This window comes from Trematomus bernacchii, unplaced genomic scaffold (assembly GCF_902827165.1).
Source record: "Trematomus bernacchii unplaced genomic scaffold, fTreBer1.1, whole genome shotgun sequence".
Lineage (NCBI taxonomy): Eukaryota > Metazoa > Chordata > Actinopteri > Perciformes > Nototheniidae > Trematomus > Trematomus bernacchii.
Window position 1 is genome coordinate 3596974 of NW_022987342.1, and position 21650 is coordinate 3618623.

At 39.5% G+C, this 21650-nt stretch overlaps 1 protein-coding gene across 2 annotated transcripts; it reads right to left on the reverse strand.

The window, feature by feature from the left end:
- Window positions 1–205: 205 nt before the first annotated feature.
- Window positions 206–19834, reverse strand: LOC117481881 (von Willebrand factor A domain-containing protein 7-like). 2 transcript variants are annotated; one of them, XM_034129809.1, is made up of 18 exons: window positions 19766–19834; window positions 11763–11952; window positions 10638–10774; window positions 10379–10523; window positions 9219–9312; window positions 8944–9072; window positions 7546–7732; window positions 6773–6942; window positions 6457–6569; window positions 6229–6345; window positions 5114–5287; window positions 4858–4990; window positions 4586–4738; window positions 3825–3917; window positions 2107–2378; window positions 1842–1975; window positions 834–993; window positions 295–675 (listed from the first exon to the last, which is right to left on the reverse strand). In XM_034129809.1, exons 2-18 carry the CDS (start codon window positions 11943–11945, stop codon window positions 295–297), a joined length of 2775 nt encoding a protein of 924 aa, XP_033985700.1. In that variant the 5' UTR covers window positions 11946–11952; window positions 19766–19834. The 2 variants fall into 2 exon arrangements, with proteins under 2 accessions (XP_033985704.1, XP_033985700.1); XM_034129813.1 differs by lacking the exon at window positions 19766–19834 and having other exon boundaries at window positions 206–675; window positions 11763–11945.
- Between the last annotated feature and the right edge of the window lie 1816 nt (window positions 19835–21650).

The following is a 21650-nucleotide window of genomic DNA, read 5'->3' on the forward strand; positions in this document are numbered from 1 at the left end:
GCTCATATTTTGTATCACCATATACAATCTTTGTTCCCAAAGCTGACATGTTACAAACACGAGGATAATATTAAACCATGAAATACAACTCATTTCTGTTTTAAATGCCTAAATATTTAATTTTCAGACACATTTGTATAGCTTTATCATCCATTTTCCTAATCAATGCCCACTTTTTAATAAAGTACAATATAAAAGCACTAGATGACCATCACCGGAAGGAGGTTTATTTTAATAATTTGTACATGGTTTGCCCAGAGTACATCCGATATTAAACAACCTAACTTAAGCCCTTTAAAACCTTGTAACAAGGGCAGAGATCAGCAAGCCCAACCACATTGTAAGAGACATGGTTAAAGCCGGAGGGCCTGCAGAACGCACAATGGAATGATAGCACTTGCCCACATTTCCAACTTTATCTACAGCCACTATCTCGACAATCTGAGAGCAGCAAGAGGCTGTGTAGTTGGCCAGAATGAAGGGATCACTCAGGGAGGTGGTGGTGATGTTTCCACTGCCCTGCCGCAGGGCCACGCTCTCTATCCCGGTACCGTTTCCGTCCGTAAGGTTGGCCGCAAGCTCCCACTGGAAAGGTTTACACTGAGAAACATCTTGAGGGCAAGCATCAGCCAGCACGCTCATCAATTTACACACAGGCTGAAAGAAATCTGTGATCTGGATAGAGAACGAAGGGGAAAAAAATGGGAAATGTATTTATGAATCACAACAAAGTGCAATTAAGATATGGAGGAGAATTGAATCTCTGAAAAAAGTCTTTGTAGCCATGTTTAAAACATTTTTTTTTATTCCTACTCTTTTCAACTGTGTATTACCTTGGTTAGAACAGAGAATCTCATAACCACGTAATTGGAGTCCACGCCGCTGTCCGACAAGGCTTCCACCGTCAGAGTGACGTCAGTGCCTGATGGAGTGTCGGCAGGTGGTTTTATAGTCAGACTAGTATTAGTATATACACCAGTTGTCAAGATGATACTGTCAAAAGAGAGAAAAACAATTTGAGAATAACACACACACACATATGATTTTGATTGAAATCAAGAACATTTCACGTTCAAAGCATTGATCATTAATTACATTTAAATAATGTGAGAAATCTATAATGATAATAGACTAGAATAATGCTCAAAATTCCAACAAGGAGGCAGTTTATTGTCAAGTGATGGATACAATCTGTAAGGTAATTGCAGAATGCAGCCCTTTTGTACCTGAGCTCATTGCTTGCGCTGCTTTATACAAGGAGGGCACAACAGACTGAGTCAATGCACACGATAAAGGCACACAGAAGTGGAGCTCAAGCACTATGATGATATGATTCATTTGGTATTTTCTCAGAATGCAGTGTGGTCGCAAAGGATTATTATGTAAGAGTGTGAGTAAGTTAAGTGTAGAGTCGTAAAACATAACATGGGAACATTTCTTAATTCGTGTAATCTACAGACCATATATCACGCACCAAAAAATCCTTTAAAAAACCATTGACTTTGTTCAAAACAGCTGACTAATTTCCAGGTTTGAGGACCTGCAACGTTATTTTGTCGGGCACAGCGCCCCCTGAGTTCTTCAGCAGCAAAACTATTCAAATGATTTTTATATAGAGACAATTGATTTAGACAAAGTACTAGAAAACTAAATCAGTTAAAGCAGGAGGACAGAAGGCGTAGCTTAAAAATAAAATAGACCTCCTTTCAAACACCCAATTTCAACGGTCATGGTCAAAGACCTCAATCATTATGGCACAAAAAACATTGTAACAAAGACATCTACAGGGCTTAAATATAAATCTAATGTCAGAAACATTATATGAAAAAAAAAGCACTCACCTGTCTGGGTGGGACATGGTGAAGCCTCTGTCATTTCTGGCATTGACGCTGTATTTGCCACCAGAGCCCTGGGTCAGGACGCTTATGGGGATCCCGAATGATTCCCCTGGCCTCACACTGCTGTCTACCACAGCCTAGAGGGAAGAAAACAGGTGAAAACAAGTGACATTAAAAAAAAGTGCTTACAGTGCGTTTAGGCCTTTATCTAACTTTGTATAAAAACATTTGCTTGTTGTATGTATACACAGGATGGTAAAATACAGACCATGATTTTGACTTTAGAGATGGACATCTGGGTGGTGGACTGCCTCTGAAATTTGCTGTTGGACACTTTGTCAGTTCCTTCCAGAGTGACAACAAACTCCCCCTCAGGGATGGCATCAACGGTCACCAGGATGTCTCCGTTGCCCATGTCCAATGTTGTGCTATTGCTAGCAGTCTCAGGGCCGGAAACAGTAACCAGGGCAACATCTCCTATGGTCATCGATGACGGACCTTTCCTACCAAGTACGGAGAGCATCAGAGTGGCCGGCTGGCCTGGTGTTTCCAGAAGAGAGAAGTGAAGAAGCAAGGTAAGGGGAAGCAAAAGTGACCTATACATATGTGTATGCAAAGATCATGAATCATTTTCCATTAACATTGGAATGTTTGTGGAGTGTGTGCTATTAGGATGTTTGATGTGCCAAACCTCACCATTCGCTGTGTGTTTAATAGGGACATGCCATCATTTGTAGGAAAAAAATGCTGATTATTGTTGAGCTCTTTTCTTTAGCACTGGTGTTTCTAGATAAGTCCATTCACTCAAGTACTGTTCTTAAATAAAATGTTTAGGTACTTGTACTTCATTAGAGTTATTCCATTTTCTTTTACAAAGTAATTTACAGGGTTAAATACATAATATTTGTGTGGATTTTACCTTATTGATGCCTTACTTGGATGTACAACTAACCGGGCAGCATACAGTAAAAATAAGTCACAACATTAATCAGCCTTCGTACTATATTTTTATAGCATAATGAAAATACAACATGCATTTTGATGTATAAAATGACAATGAACAAATCTTGTTAAGTAATGTTCTACTATTGTATAGCTTAAAGGTGGGGTAGGTAAGTTTGAGAAACCGGCTCAAGATACACTTTTTGTTATATTCCATGGAATGCTCTTAACATCCCGATAGCAATGAATATCTTAAGTGCTTTGACAAAAAATCCATAAAAAAATGTCATCTGTGGAAGCCGTAGTACTGTAAAAAGCACGACCAATCATTTTAGCCGGCCCGGCTAAAATGACTGGATGGCCTACCTGCCTGTCAGCCTTCCATCTGTGCACAAACTTATCTCGTGCCCTCATTGGTCATGTGCGCGTTCGTGTGTTGGAGGAGGGGCTCTGTAAGAAAGTGGCAGATTTTTTCCGGCTGTGTATTTTCAAATTCTAGCGCACTCGAGCTGGTTTCTCCAAAATTACCTACCCCATCTTTAATGCTTGTATTTTTGTACTGTTAATCCCTTCAGTACAATTTGAATGCACAACTTGTCCTTGAGTATACGATTTGAGTGCATCTTCCACCACTGGTCTTCAGCCTAATGGATTCAAAGTAATTATAGTTTAGCTACAGGAATTTTATTTTTAGGTTTTTAGGCGTACGTTTGTATTTACATATTAAATATAGGTAACTTACTTAATTTTAAGAAAAACTGCACAAAATACATATATTTATCTCCCTTTGTAGTAATTCTTTCTGTCAGTGTTTTGTTTTTTTGCTCCTTCTCATAGTCGTGCAACTTCTTTTGGTCACTTTATAGCTGTTTTTACACTTTATAGTCGTATTATGTTTTTTTTGTCGTTATTTTTTTTCTCTTCCTGGTTTGTACTTGCCTCTTTTAGTGACATTTTGTAAGTGAAGGCCAGAGGGCCCCTCACACTTTGGGCCCCTGGGCTTGTGCTTGCCCTTCAGTAATCCATCCATGCTTTATAGTGTACCTGCTTGTGGACGCCCACTGAGTACTGCATAACCTGGGTGAGGTCCCTCGAATCTCTCCACAAAGTTATAGATGAAGGTAATAGTACTCTGGCCTGTAAAACAAACACAGCCTTACTGTAAATGCAGATACAAGTCATAAAAACAGAAATCAGTTTAAAGAACAGCTTTTTAATAATATGTGGTGAATTATTTCAGCATCAGAAGCAAAACAGTTTGACGCGGTTTCGATGAACCGAAAAGTAGTGGTATACATTTGAAATACACTACTGAATAAAAAAAGTATTACATTCGGGTGAGTGAAACCTTCAGCTAAGATTTAATGAAAGAATAGCTCTTTATTTTAAAATATGTATTTGCTTTCTTTCCATAGGTTTAATGACTAGATTCTTGCCCAAAGTTAAACATCATGTCTGTTAAGTGAACATGAAGCTACTGCTAGTATCCATTTAGCTTAGCACAAAGGCTGGAAAGAGGGGGAAACAACAGCCTGGCCAAAGGTACTTGGAACAGCAAATCTGCAGCAAGTTAAATCTTGGTTATTTATTTAATCTGGAGAGAAAAAATGAAGTGCAGGGGGGGTACTTGGCTATTTTTTTGGCAGGGAGCAGTGACCTGATACAATCTTGGCTGGTCGCATTGCAAGCTCAGGTTGACTTTTGTTGCAACCATTTCCCCCTCTTTCTAGCCTTGAAAATAGATGGTGGTATTTATCCTTTCAACTACATTTCGGCAAAGAAAGTAGTGAACAAAAGTAACTGACCTGTGACTTTAAGTGTGTATTGCAGGTTGGAGTTGACGTTGAGCTGCCAGTTTCCTTCCAGGCTGTCGGCGTTGAGACGAATCCTCCACAGGTTGCCAACTGTTTGTAGGGTTCCCAGTTTTCCGATGGTGTCACCCTGGCTTTGGGTCACACCTGACATTTTTCAGCATAAATATGTATCATAATGAGTAAGAAAAGTGGGCACCCAAATGAGCCTCAAATATTGACACTCCTGATTTTATGCGAACAGTGCATTGTGAATGATATGTTACCTGCAGGGTTGGTCAGTGCGAAGGCAATTTGTGTTCCTGTGATGTAGATAGTGATATTTTTCAGCGATTCATCTAACATAAAGGGGAAGGTCTCCTGTTTACCAGGGTTCCTTGCACGCTGAATTACTGTTACCTGAGGAAGAGGGGGGATCAAGAAGAGCATCCTTATTTACTGCTTTATTTTTCAAACTGGTCCAACCCCTGAAGGCCCAGCCCATGCTTCTGAGAATGTACTTTTAGATCTGCAGGGTCTTACCAAAGCTGAAGTGGAGGTGTCAAGGATGACGCCTGTAGCCTGAGGTAAATCCTTCTTAGAAACATGGATGGCCTGGCCTCCGGAGGCCAAAGCTAGCTCCTTGTAGACGTCTAAGTTGGCAGCTCTTGTGAAACGACGGCGCCTCCTAAAGAGTGCAGTTAGTAAGAATGATACCTGTGGAGACCAGTTAATGTGTTGAATATAATCCCAGCATGTCACATAAAAAGACAACCTAAGGAATCCATTGGTTCAAAACATGTCATGGCAGGCTTATTGGTAAAAAGGCAAAATAATGCTCCAAAGTTAGGCCAAATTTTGGCGGCGAAAAACTGGCATTGTCATATTCACAGGGTTCCCTTGCCTTTTTACCCATAAATATTCCTTATATGCTGTTCAACTTTTATTATTATTGCACATTTTAAAGTAGTTTATTTGAATGTTTGTTGAAACTGGTCTCTTAACGGTCTTGTAATTGCAAAGATAGGGTATGACCGGAAACTTGAGACTCTTGCGCTTTCGTATAATGTTACTCCCCATGGTATTTCATTGAGACAATTTTAATTAAGACCTGACCTCACTGTTTAAAATGGCCAGCTTTCAAGATAAACACAGTCTCATCAAACTTTACAAACATACTTGAGTATCCATTTGATGTATGGCTTCCCTTGGTATATTGACAATAAGGGGGTTTCTGAAGTGCCTGCGAGTCAATCTTTGTCTATATTTTATCCATTCTCGAGTGGTCAAAAATTGTTACATTTTGCACCAAATATGACGTTATGATGTTAATGACATCCACCCATAAAAATGTTTGCAACACCATAAGATAAATGAATGAGCATATGAATGCTCATCACATACTTCCGTAATGATGTTCTAACCCCCACACAATGCTCATTACTGTTTTATAACTGGAAAAACTCAGTTATATCTAAAATGTGTTTCCATATTGAGATGATGTTTACCACTGCTATGTGGTGTAAATGTGTGTGTATTACATTTAATATGTGTTACTTTTCATGTATGGAATCTTTGGTAGGAAGGGTGGGGGGGGGTTAACCTGTTAAGCAGAGTGAATACAAAAATAGCATCACAGGGTGTCAGTCAGTTTTTACCGTGGACTTGGTGCTCTTGATGAGAGCAATGACGGTGGCCTTGAGGTTAATGTCTTTGGCTTCGGCGTCGGTGAAAACATAGATGTAGGAGGAGGAAGGGGCACCGGTGAGAGCCAACTGGAGATACAAAACAATAACCTAGTCAGTTCATTTTGCATCAGCTCAGTCTTAAATAGTTATAAAATAATGAACAACCACTGTATTAAGACAATATCATAGTTTAAGTACCTGAAGTCCTGACAGGCACATCTCAGGGATATCATCACCTCCTTTCGCTCTAAGCTTAGCGATTTCGCTTTTCATCTTATAAGGGTCTGTTGTTCTGATCATGGGTCCAAAATCTACATGAAAAACGAAAACGAGTGGCTAAATGCATTTCTCACATTAACATAAATAACTTGTTATGGCAATATTGTGAGCCCCATAGGGGTCTTGTTAACTCACAAAAATCGGGCAACATTTTTTTTCTTTTCAGGTGAGTGCATTCCGTATAACATGACTCATGGTTACATAAACATGAACAGTGAGGTAGAAGAGTTCATACCAGGGTCGTTGAAGGGAACCAGAATGTACTCTGATGGCTCGTCCTGTGTTCCTTTTTTGCTGTCAATGATTTCATAAACAACCTCCCTAGCTGCATCAATGTCTTCAGACATACTGCCGGTGGTATCAATCACAAAGCACACGACTGCTGAACGGGCGATCCCCATCATTCTGTAAAAATAGAGAGTGAAGAAGTAAAACTCAGGTCAACCTAATCTGTCTGAACCAAGCAAAACAAATGAGGCCTGAAGGGGGCAACTTCACTAGTTGCAGAAAGAAGTCAGATTGTATGACGTCTATGAAAGAATGTCGCTACTTCTCACTTGATCTCTGTGAACATGAGTTTATAGCCTAAATTGCTAGTTTCAAGTCTTCTTGAAATCATCTTTAGGTACATTTTATAAGCTAATTTCCTATTTCGATTTATAAAAGACGATATAGCAGGGTATGGGTTGGTGCGTCGCTACCACAGTTGTGTCTGGTTGAGTGTTGTGTTTTCGTCTTAGAACCCTTTCTCAGTCTTTTTTCAGATCATGAAAGTTGCAGACAATAGTCACCTAAATTGTCTTCTGTCCACTGCTGGTTCCAAAAAATGCATTAGTCAACGTAGAAAGTGCTAATACAAGGCATCAAACCCGTAATCCAGAATCCAATGGGTCACGTCAAGGTGACAACGTCTGCTTCTTATATACAGTCTATGGTTTGGGCAGTGATAATATAATGTCAAACTTTTGGGATTCAAGATAAAATAGGATTTAGATATTGACCGCATACCTCAAATAGTCATCGTTCCCGGCAGCTAAGCGGATGTCCTCCAACAGCTCGAGGCTGGCGGCTGTAGCAATAGTGACAGCAGCGTTGTGAAGGGCCACGTTGTCTGAGCGGCGCTCGTCCTTGCTGATGCCTCCGCGAGGATGTGTTGTGCTCGTCTGGTCAGCTTGCCCTCCATGGCTACATTTACCTGGCACAGAGCAAAAAGAGTTGATCTGGGCCAGGGTTCAACTTGTCAACACAAACAATTCCACGTTATGTGTAAATGACTGTCTTGTACTCAGGGATGGACTGAGACTGAAAAACGGTCCCGTACTCTGACCCAGTAATTATAATGTCAATTAAGACACATTTTTTAAGCCAGAATTGGCAAAGCTGGATAGAGTTAACCAGTCTACATTGATATAGGAATGAATGTGGGGGATTCTTTCAGATTAAGCTGCCTACAGCTTCTTTATACTGTTAAAAGCTCTTTCACTTCATGAACTCTCTCAAGCGTGCAGGCAGAAACAATGATAAACCTGCAGCCTCTGAGGTGTGTCGCCAGGGCCGCAGAGCGCAGGGCCTCTTACATACTGCCAGCCACTATTTACATTCATTAGATCTGCTAAAAACCACAGCTGCTGCTACAGTCCCAGCTCAACACACATCGGATGTTCGGTTATTACTTCATATTCTGCGTTCGGTCAGCAGGGGGCATTACAGCCTCTTTCAAACTTGGTAAAGTAACGTTCTACTTCCGGCACAGCCGTAGTGCCTATAGACATGTGTACATGGACAACAGTGTCCATGAGCAAGTAAAGAAACGTGCCATGTGGACGGACGCTTATGTAAATATATTTTTTCTTCAGAAAAGCCCCTTTAGTTTATTTAGAGTATAAACCAAATGTTTGTTTAGCGCTGTCGCCTCTCAGTCTGCATCTTAAATGATGATGTTTAAAAGAAAAAAATATTGCAATGCGTGCCGGCCGTCAGCTTTCCAGGACGACCGGCTGTTATGTGAAGAACGTACCGATGGCCGCCCCTGCTTGTACTCCAGGAAGGACAAACTTGTTTTTATTTAACTTATGTTTATTTTTCCAGTTTGAGATTTTTAGGAAATACCTATTGGATTCTTTGCAGTTACATTATTAAGTATGGAGGGAAAGCCCACAGCCGGTTAGCTTAACTTAGCATTTGGACGGTAAACAGGGGTAAAACAGCTATCTCGACTGTCTAAAAGTAACCTAACACCACCAATAAAATGTGGTTTTCAAAATGTTTCAAATGTATTTAAAATTAGTTTGCGTTCCGTCATATTATCTCTGTTTCTACCATTTTTTGTGTATATAAGAAATAATGATGTCATGTAAATAAAGTTCAATTGATTTCAGGGTTTGGGTACAAGCTTCTCAATGTTACCTTGGGGCTTGGTTGAGAAGAAGATTTCCATGTAGCCTGATGTGAGTTTCTTCTCACTCAGGATGTTGGGGAGGATGGTGTTAGGACATGTTCCACTGGCACAGTCGCTGCAGGTGGGAGTGTCGCTATCTACACAAGCAAATGACACATGCAATGAGTGATCATTACATTGACTTCTGCTCTATGATATAATACTGTATGCTAGAACAGTGATAGGAGAGCTATGTATGGTCATCTGATAATAATGCACATCCGGCTGCCAATCACGCACGAACCTGCCAGGTTATCCAGGGAAAGATCTGGCCGTATGAGGTTGATGTATGGCTTTGTGTTTCCCAACTCGACCCAGTTACTGTGGCTGTAGAAGTCCTGACAGTGGATAGAAAAACACAAATTAATATTTTGAAACACAGAAACAATTTCATATACAGGATTCTACCACCTTTAACCTAAGCGTTCTGTCCATGTCCACATCACCCTACAACTTAACATATAGGTTAAGTGAACCCAAACAGGTTTAATATTTTTTTGCTACAGTGCATACATTTCAAGTGTTGAGTCTGACCTTTTTTATCCATTTTGTGTAATCGTGAAATCTGAGATGAAAGAAGCAATATCTTCACTCAATTGTTGAGTATCTAAGTTATCTAATAACATATTCCTGATACAATATGAAACTAAACATTAGACTAAGCGATGGTGAGTGAATGCCTTTTTGCAACACAGTGCTGCATTGACATGCTTTACAATTTGCTCTTGCAAGGTCATGGCGCAGAGCCTTGCGGTAAAACAGCTAGTTAGTTTGTTTCTTTGGTTAACGCCCCTTCTAGCTTGCGACGCTACAAACAGCTCTCATCTGATTGGTTGAGCGCTGAAAGGGTCAGCGGTAATGAGGTCGAAGTTGAAATTGAAACGCTCAGCGTAGATTTTAAGCAGTGCACTACGCCAAGGGTAGCGCTTCCACCTAGCTGAGTGGCACTGCCCTCTTCATAAAAACACAGCGGCACTGTCAACCCAGAGCCGTTTTACTACGATTCATGTGAATGCAACTTTGAAAACCCCTGCATGCTTAGAAAGAGGCCCTATTATGCTTTTTAAGGGTTTTCCCTTTCCTGTTGTTTGTTATATAGGTTTTTGTATGCATGTAAATGGTCTGCAAACGCTAAAATCCCAAAGTTCCCTGCAGAGGGAGTTTCTCTCCCATTCCTGAAAAGCCTCAATTGGCCTCCTTTGTTTACATCAAAAAGTGATTGGCAGCTAACCAATCAGAGCAGACTGGGCTCTGGTTTCAGACAGAGGGTGAAAATAGCTGCTGCACAACAGACTGTATGAGGGAAAAAAGAGGGGAACAAACTAAATAAATGAAAGCATGTAAATATTTCTCAGTAGAAGTACAAAAAACAAACGAGCATAATATCCAGCTGCCCCCCCTCACCTGTAGTGTATGAAGGATTCTGCCCAGTGTTTCCCTGGCAGCCTTGAAGTTCTCCTTGCCAATGTTGGCCTTAATGGCTGCCATACCCTCCATAATAAGAGTACGTCCCTGCACAAAGTTCTCCGAGTTGAAGTGGTGGGGAGCACTAAAAGAGATCCAAGAGTAATAACAAAGTGAAATAGTATGCATTAGAAACATACGCACACTTTCTTAGTTGTACTGCTTTGTAACAGGTGTTTGGTTTGGATCTTTCTCTGACCTGCTGACAAAGTCACGGTCTACCAGTCCGTGCTGGGTGTAGATATCTTGAAGAGCAGAGTGAAACTTGGCCCCAGATACTTCTCCTGTTGCTCTCGGACCTAAACAGGCTTGGACCAACTCTTCAGGAGACGAACCCTGTAATCAGATGTCAAAGAGTTACAGTTACAGTATGGTGTTGTCAAAGAGGATGTCATGTTGTGATCAAACAAGACTAAGGGCCTTTATTTTCCTATGTTAACGCAAACACAGTGTGGACATTTTGTGTCCGGGAACAAGTATATTTAACATGCACAGTTGACGCTAACAGACCACAAAAATCATTTAAATTGTTTTGTTATTGTATTGGTTGCATCAAAAAGCAGTTGTAATGTGATTTGCGAAGTTCTACCAGTAATATCATCCAAATGAGATTTCCCCAAAAACGCCAATACTGATGTTCTATTGAATGTGCAATTCCCCCATGAATAGGAAACCATAAATTATTACTTTTGCCAACCAAACTCTGTGCCAATCCAGTACAAACTAAAAATCAGCCTCATGGTTGAACTATGGAACTTCGGTAGGATTCAACCTCTGGGAACAATGTTTCTATATTCAAATGTCATGGCAATCAATCTAATAGTCATTGATATTTTTCAGGAACAAAGTGGCGGACCAATAGTGATATAGACCTAACTATAGTCCAGCCATTTATGACAGTTAATTTTGAATTTAAAAGGGTTATCCCTACTTTGGGTTCCTAATTTAGGACTGTTCTTTGCTTCCTGAATTCTTAAGCTAAGATAAAATAGAATTGTTTTAGTATAGTTTTTTTTCTAAATTATGTTTGTACTAGCAATTTGTCTAAATGTCGTGATAAACTTAGATAAGAAAGGTTTAAGACTTAGGAAAGTAATGAGGCTAAAAAAATGCCAATGGATCCTATGACTGCTGTTCTATACAAAACTACCATAAACCTCTACTCTCCTCTCCCTAGGCTTTAGTATTGTCAAATGAAGACCTTAAAAATCTGTTGGTGTATATGTGTCGCTCTCTTGCCTTTCATGTGTTATGTTTGTAATGCCCAGGGGAATGTGTTTCTCTGCTAATGTGTGTTTGTGTTGTTTGTCATCTTTCATCCTACCGTGGGTTTGAACTCGTGACCGGCAGCCTCTGCCACCACACGACATGTCTCCGTCACTTTCTGCAATAGAGCCGTTGCTGTAATGTTGACATGAGTGGAGGCCTCACCCCCAATGGAGAAAAAGGCCACTGCAGACCCTGACAGGGCGAAAGTCAGCAGGGCTATCCCGAGCACTGAAGTCATGATCAATCTACAGGGAGAGAGAAAAACGATTAGATATCCACTATCTGTTTAGTTATGCAATGGGAACTTACTGTTAATTCACCTTGGGGTTATTATTCTGGACGCTTATTTTGACAAATGTATCTTGTTAGATTCGGAAAATGTTGAGTTATATGAAAAAGTTATTTTATTGTACTGAAGTGAACTTTACATGAGGAGTTTGTATGCAGAGACACGTTTAGTACACACTTAATGATGTCCTGATGGGCCGCTCCCCTCAAACAAATCATTGTAATGTATGCCTTGTCTTTTATTTGCTATTCACGTGAAGTTCTCAATGAGTAGGTAAATAGTTAACCTTAAGACATCAAAATGCAATGATTGCAGCAATTTGATTTATTTTGCCAAAAAATAAAACCTTTACAATAAAGTGTCAATACAAAACAAATTAGCAAAAGTGACGACTGCAACAGTGTGTAAGGGGCTATTTCAGGGTTTTTCTTTTTTAATGAGTTGAAGGGTTGGGGTTATATTCTGAGATTGAAATGGTAACTTTTTCAAACTAAATTCAGATGAAAGTGGTAAATATAAAAGAAACAATGACAAATTAAAGAAAATAAACCTGAACATTTTTTATCTTAGATAATAGCGTAAAGAACGGCAGACATTTTTGAAAATCTGTAGGATCAAATGTGAAATAAAACTCAGCAAATTGTGTTTGAATCAGTTGAAGCTCAAATTGTAGTGCCCAAACATTTATGGTTAATGCATTGCAGATATATGCATGTTTATGTCTAGTTAATAAGGAGTATACAAAATACATATACAAAAATTAAATAAATTGGATTATATTCACAAGAAATAAACATGCTTCCCTTGCCGTTTTTACTGCTTTCACTACATTAGGGACAACATGCATTTATTCTTTTATATGTGTTATGCTGTTATAATTATATAAACTAATACATCTGGGCTGAAGACATCTGTCACTACATAAATACACAAAATCAGGTATTTTTTACTGTATGGATTTACAGATATTCACTGAACTTTTATAGCACCTCAAGCAAGAGTATTTTTATGGCAACTTATTACTTTATAATTACAGAAAATATTCAATTTGTATTTATTTATTTATATATTTATTTATTTATTATTTAATTGTTTTATTATTAAATGTTGACCCCACTCCCAGTGGCTTATTTCATTCATCCATCCATCTATGTTATAAACACACACATTCTTAAACATTTAAATAATTAAGTCCATTTTAATTATTTAAACATTCTTATTTCTTTAATTGAGATATATATACTGATTCTTTTGACATACTAAAGACATATACAATCTAATAAAAGAGAGCGCTCATCCAAATACATCCATGTCAATTCAATCATCTAAATTAATTTAAAATATAATCATACCTCAGCTGTGATGACTCCTATCACTCTCAAAGAAATCCAACACTCAACCCCACCATCCCTATAGAGCTCATATATAGAGTACTTTGTGTACTTTGGAGGGTGGAGACTTAAGCATTTTAAAATGTGTGTGTGTGTGTGTGTGTGTGTGTGTGTGTGTGTGTGTGTGTGTGTGTGTGTGTGTGTGTGTGTGTGTGTGTGTGTGTGTGTGTGTATGTATGTATGTGTGTGTGTGTGTGTGTGTGTGTGTGTGTGTGTGTGTGTGTGTGTGTGTGTGTGTGTGTGTGTGTGTGTGTGCATATCAGCTATCTTCCTTGTTATTATCACTCATACCAGTTCAATCTGATGAAAGGCTTTCCCTCATAAATATCTGAAAATCATTATCTAAGCCCCTTAGACAGTGGTCACACCTTGATGACTTGACTTGAAGAACTGAGTGCAGTGACGCACTGAAATCATTTATTAAAAGTTAAAGTAAAACGTTCATACAAAGGTGGGGCAAGTTAAATCATTTTTTTATCTTTCAAGCTAAAGATGGAGGATTTTAGGTTAGACTGTGAGTAAAAAAGTATACACCTGTTTCCAAAAAGTTAAAGGGGCCCTATAATGCTCATTTTCCAGGGTCATATTTTAATTGTGTGCCCCTTCTGTGACATTTTCCCATGCTTTATTGTTCATAAAGGTATTTATCTGTGCTGTGCGAGTGTTACTTAGTGATGTCACTATGTCGTGGAAGTAAACAAAGGACTACAAGTATAAGGCGTTTTTCAGGTGTGTGTCGGGGGGGGAGAGAAACTACCTATTTTTTGGGGAAAACCCAGAAAAGCATAATAGGGCCTATTAAAATCACTCTAGCATAGCAATTGATGACACATGAACATTGTAATTTTATGAAAAAACTAGGGCTGTCAAGTTAACGCGTTAATAACGCGTTAACGCAAAAAAAAAATTAACGCCACTAATTATTTTAACGCGATTAACGCATGTGTTTTTTTTGTCGTCGGCCGCCCCGTAGTTTCAGAGCGCATCGAGTTTAAAATACCATCTACAAGCTGATGCTGACAGCCCCGCTCTTGCCGCCCGCTTGTGGCAGACCACACTTCCACGCTCACCGGCAGGCCTGGACTGGCCATCGGGAGGACCGGGAGGGTGTGTGTATGTGTGGCGCGAGCGAGGCACACCTTACGTGTTGTTGTTGTTAGCATCTGGTGCTAGCTAGCTGCGCTAACGGATATAAGGAGCTGTTTCAATGAAAACAGAGGAGCGACATTTCGCCGACAACTGCGCCGAGCACTTGACTTTATGCAGGTAGCCAGACAGTGGGACATTGTACGAAAAGACAGCTCACTCAGCACGGATAGTGTGCGCAACATGACTGCAGCGTCCAGGCAGCTCCCGTTCGAGCATATATGCCTTGAGCTGCACATAGCTCCAACGATCCATCACAGTGTCTCCACATTCACATTCACTCACTCACTCACACACACACACACACACACACACACACACACACACACACACACACACACACACACACACACACACACACACACACACACACACCACACACACACACACACACACACCCACACACACCACACACACACACACACACACACACACTTTGTATTGTATTATTGTATGAGAGAGGTTCCAGGTTGAATTGAGGCGAATATTTGTAATGTTCAGAGGTTGTTGTGTTTAATATTCATGAGAATATTTATCATTGTTCAAATGATAATAAACAAACATATAAAGCATATTTGTCCACTCATATCTTGATAAGAGTATTCAAAACTTGAAAAATATCCCTCTAAGGTACATTTAGAACAGATAAAAAATGTGCAATTAATTTGCGATTAATCGCGATTAACTATGGACAATCATGCGATTAATCGCGATTAAATATTTGAATCGACTGACAGCCCTAGAAAAAACACATCCACGATGTTTTTTGCCGTTATTATATGCATACCGGCCTAAAACATGGGCTACCAGTTAAGCTTTACATTAACATAAAGTATAGTTAAATTACTTTTATAAAACAAAATACTAACTGAATCCAATATTATTTAAAGCCTAAACATCCTCCCAATTATCAGGAAAACTCAGGGAGTGTTTTACTGGAAGGCGTGTTTCCTTACAACATTCTAGGAAGGCGCCTATAGTGCCCTAAAGAATCCCCTGACATGTAAAGAAACCAGGTGTAGCAGCAGGCGTTTAGAGAAATGAGAAATCTGGGCGGTCATTTTAAAGAGACGTCCAGTAATGATGACAGGAGGCACAGCAGCACTCTGTCTGATGGACAGATGTGTTCATGACGACTTATATATTTACTTTTAATTCATTCACAGTGCGGTATAATGAGACAATAACAGGCTACAGATGCGGACATATACAAACACACACACACATATATATTTATATATATATTTATATAAATATATATATACAATTTCAGAATCAAACAAGTATGAGAGCACTCTCATAATAACGTAACACTATCAGAGACTGGATATATCCCCCCCTCTCTGGTCGCTACAATGAGGAAATGAAATTACGGGCCAAAGGTTTTATTTACAATTGTTAAAAGTAGGCATCGGACACCAAACCAACTGAGACCCGTCTGTCCGCCGCATCCACACACACACACACACACACACACACACACACACACACACACACACACACACACACACACACACACACACACACACACTTACAACACACACACACACACACACACACACACACACACACACACACACACACACACACACACACACACACACACACACACACACACACACACACACACACACACACACACACACACAACACACACACACACACACACACACGCACGCTAAGGTGTAATGTAGGCCACAGCAGCGCAGGATTACCATAGAGGTAGTTGCAATTTGGAGAGAATATTAGAGAGTGAAAATCTACTATACAAAAACGGAGCAGGATTTAATCTGGCACACAAATCTCCACTTCCACTCCTCTCTGCTATTCAGTTCCAACATATTATCGCTCTCTCTCTCTCTACATTCCTTTGGGGTGAGGGTTTAGGGTCACCATCCATTGTTTTCTCCCCCTCTGTTTCATATTGATGTGCTGCAATTCCTTCAATCTATTCAAAGTGATGGAGCAAACGAAGACACTACAGTGAGTGAAAAAGAAACTAACAGAAAAGAGGAAGGAGGGATGAATTGAGGAAGATAAGGTGTAAACACGTGCATCCTGAGAACAGTTTGTTTTTACACATTCAACAAAGTACAACATGTTCTGATTGCAGAACAAGAATACATATAAAATTACAGGATTTTAGGGGTCTTTTAAAGCAGGGGTTCCCAAAGTGGGGGTCGCGAGTTTTTTTTTTAATCAATTTTTTTATCAATTTTTTTTTAAATGATTAATAATAACGGGTGCATAGACATTTTTCAGGGGCGGACTAGCCATCTGTATAATTTCCCCGCAGCGAGGCTCCCCCATTAACAATCCACTAGCGCAGTGTTTCTCAAACTTTTTCATACCAAGGACCACTTAACCACTAAAAAAACACTCACGGACCACCTGACTCACAAATATCCTAAAAACAATAGGCCTGCTTCCCACTCCAACAGTACATAACAGCCTAATAATGACAGCTTAACCTTCTCTACTGTATATCGCCTCGTTCACACAATAAATCAACAATACAAATACAACTACAGCTTATATAAGCATTTAGTTCAAATGCGATTTAAAATGCTCACAGGTTTTACACCTCTTATGAAATGTAGACTACATTTATTACGGAGTTTATGTCCGAGCCAACAGACTCACAGATCGTTGGCTACTGAGAGATATGCAAAATACACCGCATGTAGTACGACACAAACCTCCGCTGTGGATTTTCAAAACAAAATACAGTAAAACTATGGTCGCAGGCCCAAGTTTAACTCTCTGAGGCCCAAGCCATATTTTCACATGTTAGGCTCGCCTGGGCTTTTTTTGTAAAAATGCTATTAAAACATGAACCTTGTTGACCATCGGGCTGGCCTGCATGGTCTGCCTACAAAACAAAGATAAAAAAACGTTTATGCAGCCCCAACAACAGCCTCTGATTAATCAACAGACTTCATGCAATGCTTCATTGGATATTAGATAATAATCTCTATCTCACTCCTAACACATCTAAATCTACTTTCAGCATGGATAAATGTTCATAAAATACATCCATTGTTTGTTCTATATGCTTCTTGAAATCCTAAAAACACATATTCTTTCTAGAACAGATTACAAATCGCCTGAAACTGGTACAAACAAGTGGCAACATGTGACGAAGGTGTTGCGCTGGGCTATATCATGCAATCGAAAATCGAGTGCGGAAAACTTTAATTAATTAATTACTTCACGAGCATTCTTCTTTTTTGTTCTTATTGTTTTTTGTTTTGTTTTACTCAGTAAGTATGGTATATGACTAAGGTACATTTAATCTTAAAATGGTAAGGGTTGGTTTGGTACGCTGGAGTTAGGGTTAGTTTCAGTGTAGTGTTTTGTTTTGGTGATTTAGACAATTGACGAGAGTTGACATGTGAGCTAAGCTAACACAGCTAGGACCCAGCAGCATGCTCCTTGCTGATGTACGGTCCCAGGACAATAGGATTTAGGCTAACCCAGCAACAAGCTAATGTGGCTTTATCACGGAATCCCGGATCAAGCTGTTTCACTTCGCTGGGTGACCACAGGACAAAGTGCAGGACTCCAGTGAGACGAGACGAGGCGGACTGTGTGGTTCTAAAAGTTAATGGACAATGTTTACTTAAAGTGCACCTATCATGCTATTTTTAGGCAATAGCATAGGTCTCATATATATACAAATATATAAAAAACATGTCTATGAAGTGTTTTGCTCAAAGTACCAAACAGATCACCCATTCTAGCCATGCCTCATATCCCTCTATTTCACTTACTGTTTGAAAAGTGCTGATTTTGGGCATAAAGCTTGAAAAAAATAAAATGTGATAAAAGAAAAAAAAAGGAGGGGGCTGAGCTCATGCGGGACCCGGCAGCTACTGTCTAAACTAAATACTGCCGTGATGAAACGCCATATCATGGATTATCAAGGATTATTTCTGAAACAGTATGGAGCTCAAAGGCTTTCTCTCTTGCCGGTTATACCACAAGGTGAGTTCCTTTTTATTTCCTGCTTCTTCACACACATGCTCTGTGCAGTACAGGTTAGCTCTGAGTGTTAGCGATGCTAATGTAAACATGCACCGACCATATTACGTCCAAAACAGTCTTTTATTGTTTCTGATAGCAACTTTATGATAGTGCCGTGGGTCCATATTTCCGATATTACGTCATATCGGACGCAAATCTGGATCCGTTGTACCCCCATTTTTAGAGATTTGGGTACGGAGGAAAAGAGAGAGGGTTTTATTTTCTGACGCTGCGTGATTTCCCTTACACACCGGGGACACATATTTATGTATAAAAGACATAAAAAAGTGCATTTTGCATGATAGGTCCCCTTTAATGTCAATTATTTTCACTGTTAAAAATGCCCGGCAATATCATCTGAGCATTGATTTTGTCATTCCAAAATGCACTACAGGTATGGACTACTGTTTTTGCTTTTCTGTCAAGTTTTTTGTGTGTAGCATAATTGACTAAGCTACAACTACATCCTTGTTATGAAATATCTGAATCTTGGAGTAATTTTTGAGCAAAGGATAATGCCAACAAACCTATACAAATCAACTTGATAGTGATACTATTTGTTGCTTTAATTCATTGAATCTGCCCAAAATTCTGTAAAGTTAAGAGGTTTACTGTAACTGGACTAAAGACATAAACACATAAATAAAGGATAAAGAACAGCAGGAGAACAATGAGAACGTTTTTAATATAAGATGCTGTTAACGATAAGAGCCAGATAGATTATGTAACGCACTGTGATAAGTTGGCATAGATGAGGGATAACATCATGTACTGAAGTATAGACACATGACAAAATGTATGTATTATGACAATGCAAAGACATCATACATGGAAATCACACAAGCAGGATGTGTGACCAAACAACAATATATTCTAATACATTTATGTAACTAGAAGTAAAGTAATAAGTAAATAAGTAAAGTTTGCCTCATAATCCATGTTTTTATATTGCTATTAGTTAAATATGTCCCAGAATGTTAATCAACTTCATACTGTACACTACCTGTAGATGTTACTTCATGTATGTGTCACCAGTGACATTATATACATGAAGGCTTTCATTTATCATTTTTTTTTAACACATTTAAACAAATGAGAACCCGTTAGCAGGAAATACCCCTCTATATTAGCAACATAATCAAAACAAGATCGCTTAAGTAAAGTATTAAATCAACTTTTTGCTGTACATTTCTGTATTCAACTCACCCAATAGGCTTCAAGGCAGGAGAAGGATTTATTCTGTCTTCAATACAAAGAGTATTTTATTACTGTTAGACAAGACGCAGCAGCATGTGAAAAAGGTTGCTGCTGCAACTTGTTATCGTGTTTTCACAGAGTGGGAGTGAACTTTATAATGAGGGCCTTAGCCCGACATTTCGAAATATTTTATTTCTATTGCGCACTTGCCAACCACAACAGTGCTAGGGGCCAAATGATCAACTTAAACCGACAAACAAAGCAATCTTTTATTGGTTTGGATTCATTACTATTGCATCATCTGACAAAGAAAGTGTCTGAAGCCCAATAATCCCTAAAACTGAAAGTGAAGATACCTATATTCTGTAGAGGTCACTATTGATCTCAAGCCCAAGGGCTTAATTTAGGGAGACGGAACGATTGTGATTCAGCTCGGGTGTGGCCAGCGAGCTCCATTCTGTCCCCAAATGCACTCTGGGTTAAAATAAGATTTCCTTTGTTCTTGAAATTTGATTTGATCCTTGCCAATTTCATTTTCCTTTTTGTATCCTATACTCAGGGGTGCACATAACTGGTACGCAGGTACGCATGCGCAGCAACATTTGCGTACCGACGTACGCAGAAGGCGGTTAGATCACCGGACGACAGAGTCGGTGTCCGTGTGCACAGACAGGGCTGCTGTTAACGCCGTTGACTATCGCGAAGCGCTGTACTCCACTGCTACCCCCCCCCCCCCCCTTGACAATCGCGAAGCGCTGTACTCTACTATTTTGCTTCTGGCGATTTAGATTTATGATTTGAAAATTATAAAAGTAGGGTAGACATGTGGATATTGTCCGGCTGAACAAAACGTGCATTTCTCAAACAGGTTCGTTTTCCACAGATCTTATTTCGAGCTATTTTCCAAAATCCTATGGAGAAATCCCATTGCTTCTTTGTCGAGGGAACCCATGCACAGCTTACTTCAGGGTAAATAAGTCATCCCTGCACCACTCTATTCCCCCATTGCTATTGTCATTTTATTGACCGGCCCGGCTAAAATAACTGGATGGCCTACCTGCCTGTCAGCCTTCCATCTGTGCACAAACTTATCTCGTGCCCTCATTGGTCATGTGCGCGTTCGTGTGTGTTGGAGGAGGGGCTCTATAAGGAAGTGGCAGATTTTCTCCGGTTGTGTATTTTCAAATTCTAGCGATCTCGAGCCGGTTTCTCAAACTTACCTACCCTACCTTTAAGTAGAGCCGGTGTATTTTTTTTTAGAATAGAGTTGACAGAAATCAGTTCTCGATCATCGGAAGAAAGATTGATCTACTATTATTGTTGTTCTAAGAACCTCTGTGAAGAAACGCACAAGTTGTACAACAGTTAGGCAATATCCTAACGATATCATCAAACCAAACAGAAATGTCTAGTTTTAGAAATTGCTAAACACTGTTTGCCCCGGGGTTCAGTGTTAATTATAACTGGAAATGTATTAAACCTGCAAGCAGAGTGACTATCTGGCCTTTGATGCAATATTTAATATGTTTTTCCTGTGAGAAATGCGTGGGGCTAGAAGTGTAAAGTTTGAAATAGAGCCATGTCCTTTGACAGAAAGAAATCATGAGTGAGCATGTGCGAGACGAGTGAGCGGAATGTTATACGAGAAAAAAAATTACAGGCCACAGCTTGCAAAGGAATTGTTTTCCTGACAGAAGTCACTCTAGAGCAGGGGTCGGCAACCTTTTTGATATGAAGTGCCATTAAAAAAAAAAATTGTTATCAGCGTGCCAACGATCGAGAATTATCAACGGGGGGGGGGTTGAGGAGCTTGAATAAATTGAGTTAACAATTTGCGTTGATCTTTTTAAGTATTTCCAACTTAATCGATTATTAAATTAATCCGAGTACCCAT

Bases quoted from the DNA above. Each gene is read 5' to 3' on its own strand.
- LOC117481881 (XM_034129813.1), bottom strand. From the start codon at position 11,945: ATGACTTCAGTGCTCGGGATAGCCCTGCTGACTTTCGCCCTGTCAGGG. The intron at 6,943-7,545 runs GTATGCGGTCAA...CTATTTTTACAG, and splicing joins GGGAACGATGACTATTTGAG to AATGATGGGGATCGCCCGTT. The intron at 4,991-5,113 runs GTAAGACCCTGC...CCTCTTCCTCAG, and splicing joins ACACCTCCACTTCAGCTTTG to GTAACAGTAATTCAGCGTGC.